The sequence below is a fragment of the Xyrauchen texanus genome, chromosome 4, assembly GCF_025860055.1.
Source record: "Xyrauchen texanus isolate HMW12.3.18 chromosome 4, RBS_HiC_50CHRs, whole genome shotgun sequence".
NCBI lineage: Eukaryota > Metazoa > Chordata > Actinopteri > Cypriniformes > Catostomidae > Xyrauchen > Xyrauchen texanus.
Genome location: NC_068279.1, coordinates 31,328,934 through 31,335,661, shown reverse-complemented (window position 1 = coordinate 31,335,661; position 6,728 = coordinate 31,328,934). Strand labels below are relative to the sequence as shown.

At 38.1% G+C, this 6,728-nt stretch overlaps 1 protein-coding gene across 2 annotated transcripts; it reads left to right on the top strand.

Annotated features, from left to right (window-relative positions):
• The first annotated feature begins 449 nt into the window (after positions 1 to 449).
• si:dkey-245n4.2 (uncharacterized) lies at positions 450 to 5,760 on the top strand. Of its 2 annotated transcripts, XM_052115416.1 has the most exons (7): positions 450 to 566; positions 658 to 731; positions 830 to 897; positions 3,161 to 3,664; positions 3,926 to 4,042; positions 4,988 to 5,078; positions 5,268 to 5,760. In XM_052115416.1, exons 3-7 carry the CDS (start codon positions 840 to 842, stop codon positions 5,473 to 5,475), a joined length of 978 nt encoding a protein of 325 aa, XP_051971376.1. In that variant the 5' UTR covers positions 450 to 566; positions 658 to 731; positions 830 to 839; the 3' UTR covers positions 5,476 to 5,760. The 2 variants fall into 2 exon arrangements, with proteins under 2 accessions (XP_051971376.1, XP_051971365.1); XM_052115405.1 differs by lacking the exons at positions 450 to 566; positions 658 to 731; positions 830 to 897 and having other exon boundaries at positions 2,522 to 3,664.
• Positions 5,761 to 6,728: the final 968 nt, after the last annotated feature.

The window sequence follows — 6,728 nt, the reverse complement described above, 5'->3', positions numbered from 1 at the left end:
AAAACTCTAAGCTTGTTTTCAGCAGATGAAAGAAAGTTATACACATCTGGGATGGCATGAGAGTGAGTAAATGATGAGAGAATTTTCATTTTTGGGCGAACTATTCACTTAGATATATTATCAGTGGATCTGTTCATTTACCTCTCAACAATAGCCTATTGTTGAGCTAAGTCTGTGAAGCAAAGTGCTTTTGCTGCACCATAGAAACACAAAAATGTGGAAACATGCTCTACATGTCCTAGCTCCGTCAACACCAGCTTAGCAACAGCATAGCAACGGGAACAGAAGCTCTGTCGTTTCAGCTTGCCATGAATGTTGTGCCTCATAAAATAAGTCTACATAAAACAATTATAGAGTATTATCCAGAATTAGATATCATTCCTAGTATTATTTGATTAACAAGCAACCTTTATTATGACGTTCTTTTGTGTTCAATGAGGTAGTGGTAGTTCAATTAGGTAGCCTCCTAATTTTTTTTTAATACGTTTCATATGCTTTTTTTATACAGTCGTTCTCCCCTTTCCCAACAACGCTGGGTATACTTCATTTGCACAAATCGTCTCTTGGTAATTAGTATTCTGTACTCACTCTTTAAACACTTCTGCGCTACATGAATGCGCCACAAATGTCCTGTCTTCTTCCGAACTGTTTTGCTAGATTGTCCAGTATCGGGTGGAATAGCTTGTCGCTTCTCACTGGTACTACAGTTGCTTGCTTTAAAGATATATCAGGTATGGTCGGAATGACTGTTTAATTCTGTGTTCTTGATTGGAGCATATAAAAACTGAATTTGGAGTGTAATATCTTGTTGTTATTATTGCGCTTGAAGACCCGCGGCAATGGATGGCGTTTGGAGAGGATTCTGCACTCTTGTTCTCACAACACTAATTTTTAAAGGTAAAGGAAATGTATTATTTCAAGTAACAATACAAAAGTGACTTTTTGTTAATGTCTAACTCTTAGAACAAATGGCATTTGATGATAAACATTGATGTCACTAGTCGCTTCTTTGATCAGTAGGCTACAGTTCGCTATCTTGGTAATCTGGTCACCATGAACTTAAACTTACAGTAAACAAAGCAAGCAATTTTTAAGTTGTAGGTGTAACAGTGGCCAGCTGATAGATAGCTGAGCAATGTTTATACCCCTCACTCTCCTGACCTCAAGAGGTGCTCTAATAACTGACACTAGGGGCCGTAGGCTTTATCCTTCTGAAGAACCAAAGTTCTTATTTTAGGTTCCTCCATTTGTCCTCCTTACCTGGCCTGGTTGCCAAGTTAGGCCCACTGTCGCCAAATGTACAAGATCATTTGAGGAGTCTTGGTTGATTTTAGACTCCTCATTACTTTTCAATAAGCAGATCAGTGCTGTTGTCAAGGGTAGGTTTTTTCACCTTCACCTATAGCTAAAATAAAAAAAATTATTTCCCATCAAGACTCGGAAATTGTGATCCACTCATTTATCACATCTAGGTTGGACTATTGCAACTCATTGTACATTGGTCTGCCCCAAACTGCGTTATCCTGCCTACAGCTTGTTCAAAATGCAGTAGCTAGGCTTTTAACAGGGTCAAGAAAGAGGGACCACATTTCCCCGGTTTTAGCATCTCTACACTGGCTTCTGGTGTAATTCAGGATTGATTTTAAAATTTAGTTTTTTGTCTACAAGGCACTAGCTGCTGGTCTTGCGCCTCAATATATCACTGACCTTCTACACCCCTACTCCCCCACCAGAGCACTTAGGTCTCCTGATCAACGTCTATTGAAGGTCCCTCTTTGCCGTTATAAATCTAAGGGTGACCGTGCCTTTTCTGTGATAGGTCCTATCTATGGAATAGTCTCCCATTACATCTGAGGTCAGCTTCATCTCTAGCCATTTTTAAATCTTCTGTGAAAACGTATTTTTACTCTATGGCTTTTGAATAGATAATTGAATAGGTTGAAATAGATAAATATATGATGTTGTATTTAAATGTTTAGATTTTTTTTTTATTATTATGTTTTATATAATTAATCCATCTCTTTTTATATATTTTGTTTGTTTGACCTGTAAAGCACTTTGGGTCAACTTCTGTTGTTTTTAAATGTGCTCTATAAATAAAGGTTGACTTGACTTCTTGTTGGCGCACCCGCCTCCCATGCCGGAGACGCCAGATTAAGTCCCGTACAGAGCGGGTAGAACTGGAGAGTAACATAGGCCTATATTATTTTCTAACTATGTAATTGTCATATATTTTTCATAGGTCTTTAACATCGTCTGTAGACTGTTTTCAAACCATTTTAATATCTATCAGAATGTTTCCATCAAATTTAAAGGGTAACTAAACCCCTGTTCAGAGTCTGACTCCACCCACTAGCAATATTTGAAAAATGCTGGAAAAGTGGGCAGACCCCAGCGGGGATAGAGGGGACGAACCGCGGGGGGGGGCGTGCACCTGAGACCCGTAGTGACTGATTAATTGACAGCTGCTGTCAGTGACTGGAGTGACACAAGTAGCTTTGCCACGGAGCGGTCTTTTGAAGTCGAGGACTTTTCTCCCCCACCTTCACCTGAAGTGGAGGAGGGTGAATTGTCTGTGGACACAGGGCCGGAGCCATATCAATTCGAGCCCCTGGCTCAAACTGCGGTTTTAACGCCCGCATCGCGATCGGCATCCGACGATGCTAGCGAAGCAGCCGCGCAAGGGAGAATGGGGCCAGTGTCTAGCTCGTACCAAGGGCGTGGTGAGCTGGAACCTGCTTACGTCAGCTCTCACCGCTTACGTCACGAACTACCGCAAACAGCCAATAGGAAAATTCAACTGCAGTAGCCACCGTTCAACCTGAAGAGGGCAGCACTCAGACGTTTTTACACCATATATTGTAGAATTAAAACACTTTATACACAAATGTCAAAAAAATTACTTGAATCAATGACCAGTACTAATAAAGCCCCATTCTTACAGATCATTAACTAAAAAAAGTTGGTTTAGGGTTTAGTTACCCTTTAATGCATGCAAATACAATTTTTTAATTGGTGGACTGTATAACGTGGTTAAAGATTAGTTATTTTTTTCTCAACACATGCATATGTGCAATAGGAACCTTTATGAATGAGAACTTGTCGGCTGTTTACCTAAGAACATTTACCTACTTGCCACAATGTTACGCTTTCACTTTAGAAGTTGCAGGGCTCAGGATAAGGAATGAAGAGCTGAGAAAGTGTGTGCAGGTAAATGAAGGACAAGTCAGCAGCAAGTTAACCCTGCAAGAGTGTAGAACAGATTCAGCTCTACAACAGTGGGAGTGGGACGCTGTAACTCGCTCCATCAGTAACCCACAGATGGGAGGGTGTTTAACTGCACCCCAGATCCAGGAGCATGAGAGTGTTTGGCTGCAAGCTTGCAGGTCTGCGGAGGAAGATCGTGAGGGCCAGAACTGGAGTTGCTCTAAAAAAGGTCTTCTGACATTACATGGCAAGGGTCTGCACCTGAGCGCACGGCATGATTCCTCCAAGGTTTTCCTTTCCAAAGGCCGCGGGAAAGGGAGCAAGTGGAGGACACTGGCTAATCAAACGGTATGCGAGGAGACAGACAGCACACATCGTGGTCAGAATGAGTTAAAAGAGTCTCAACAGACACTTCCAACTGGACCCCGAATCCTCACTAATGTTCGCTATTGGCATTGTAAGAGTTCTTAATTCTGTATTTCATCATTCTTATTAATAGCATCTCATTCACTTTAGTTTAACTCCATAGAATTATGACAACCGTCTATTCCAGATCTCTCCTGTCATACAAAACCTTATCATCCCGAGTCATGTGTTTTGTTTTTTACTTTTACATCTGGTCTTAATAAAGTTGCGCATTGTCTGTTTTGCCTGTTAATAATTAGTATGTTATTAGTGTACACTCTTGATATATAATCATTGGACTTCCTTGCTCAAGCTGGGAATAATGGCCTGCAGTCCACCGAGGTGACACAGAGTTCAGAGGCATCGCCTGATCCTCAAAGCAGCATGGAGCCTGGGGAACCTTCTGTAAATGTTTTTACTTCAGATTACGGTGTGTGGAAAGTGTTTATCCTTTTCAGAAAGCTACATTATTAATTTTGGCAGTTAAATGCTTATCAGTGTAGTCAGAAATAACACAATTAGTTATTAAAAACACCCAACTGTCCCATGGTTCTGGAATATTTTAGACTTTGTCCACAAGAGAGCAGCAGAGGACAGGAAACTTAAACTTAAACCGACGACAACTCATGAATCTTTAATCAGATGGTGAAAAAGAAAATGAGGAAAAAGTGTAAACTGCAGAAAAATAATTAATGTTGGCAAAATTTTGCCAGTATTGTAAGGTTTTTATTTTGCTTCTTTTCTTTAGATTTTTACTTGCCAAGCCAAAATTTTCTCTTCTTTTTCTCATAATTTCACCCCACCTCAAAAAGCAAACTTTTATATTTAGTCATGTATTTTTATGTGCAATTGTAGTTGTAGCAGTCTGGTAACAGAACTGATATTCTTGACATATTTGCTGCAATATGTATCATACTTGGAGTGAATGGTCTGTCGGCGTTCTATGGGCATGCTGTACAAGACAAGAGATTAACCTTTAGCATTGAGCAAATTTAAATCTTGGAACTTCCTTGTCTTAAATTAAATATTTTTTGCTTTACAGCAACTACAACATATGGGCGAGCAAAATAAATGATCAATCACCTTTTAATTAAACCCACATCCATAACACATTCTTAATAATAGTGACATATTTTATTACAATTTATATACGGTACATGTTAGCGATTTCTAAAACTGCACCACACCAAATAATATGTGTTTTCTAAATTCCTGCTTTGTAATAAATAAATAAAACCCCACTAATACATTGACAGTGGCAAGTAACAGTTCATGCAATTGGCCTAAAACTCTCGCACATGCCCCAGGCCAATGGACCATTTTTATTTCTGAACACTGGTTGGTGATATTCATTAACTAGTGTGTTTACTAACAGGAACAAGCTGGAAAATTACAATGTTGTTTCTAAGCACCTTTGCCCTGTTACTTGGACTTGTAATCCTCACCCTTAACATCTATCAGAACAGGTGAGATACTCCTAATTCTTGGGAAAATAAACCATTTCATATATATTGTAACTCCCAATGCCACTATTTAATTTCACATGTGAATTTACTGTAGATAAGAAGTTAGAGAACATAGCTCACATAGATCAGTTTCATAACAAGGAAAGACACCGCAACAAGGTTTCTAAATGATTTCCTGTTCATGCTCAGGTGGAAGAAGACTGTTGTTGTGCTGAAATCCTACACTCCAACTGGAGAGGTCAGTCAACCAGGGTCTCCGGTGCCTAGTGAGCGAGCCCCTCTAACCCAACACCCCATGAAACTTGCCAAGTCACCTTCCATTCGGCGTGGGGAGATCCTTGTTGAGTGGAAAGATGGAACAGTCACACCCCTGTTTGAAACTTACCTAACTGACTAACCTCCATACATTGTTACATTAATGTTATGTGGGAGCAAATGGTTAGAATGGAAACATACATTTTCCTGTTTTGTTTTTATGCTAAGATTTTTTGTGAAGAAATGGGTGAGAGAAACTCATGTATCATTCCCAAGCAAATGGACAGAACTGCATTGGGGGATTTATTCACATATGCAACATGTGACAAAAATCACAGACATCTGTGCTCTTGCAAACAAAATACCATCCCTCAATGCCAACCTTTAAAACAGAGGTTGGGTACTGATCAAAGACAAAAGTCTGTTACAAGCCAAAAAAATAAAATTATATATATATGTATACTGTATTTGACATATGTAAAATACAGTATATATATATATATATATAATGTGAACTGTATTTGACTTGATGTAAGTTTTATATATATATATATATATATATATAAAACTTACATCAGGTCAAATACAGTTCACATCTTAACATAATAAAATATTTACTGTATAATTAACACTGAACTGCATTTGTCTGTGTGAAATAGAGAAAAATAGTAATGCTGTTTCTTGGAAAACAGTAATTCATTGAAAACATACCTTGCTAAAACTACTATAGTATTAGCGTTAAATGTTTAGTTCCCCCAAAAATGAAAATCCACTCATGATTTACTTACCTTTAAGCCATCCCAGATGTGTATGACTTTCCTTCTTCAGCAGAACCGAAGTGAAGATTATTATAAGTGGATTTCAGCTCAGTTTGTCCATACAATGCATGTAAATGTGTGGATTACTTTTATGCTGCCTAAATATGCCTTTTGGACCATCAAACAGCCAGCATTTGTATGGACAAACTGAGTTGAAATCTACTTATAAAAATCTTAACTTCGGTTCTGCTGAAGTTGGTAAGTCACATCTGGGATGGCTAAAAGGCAAGAAAATCATGAGAGGATTTTCATTGATGGGTGAACTAACCCTAATTGGATTACTGTGATTTGAAACCAAAATGTCTGATTGTTTTTGATAACAAGTGTTGTGTTTAACAAATTTGAATTAGACATGTATAGCTGTAATTGTTGTTTTTATAAATTAAAAAAGTTTTTATAAAAGGAATTAGAATTGTAAACCAATATTAATACTATTGAAAACTTTTCAATCACATTTAATATACTGTAGTTATATTGAACATTTATAAATAAATTACTGATGTTATACAAACTGTTCTTCATGGCGTGTATAGGGCATCACCTCAACCGTTTTTTCCAAAAGTTAACTAACCTGTTT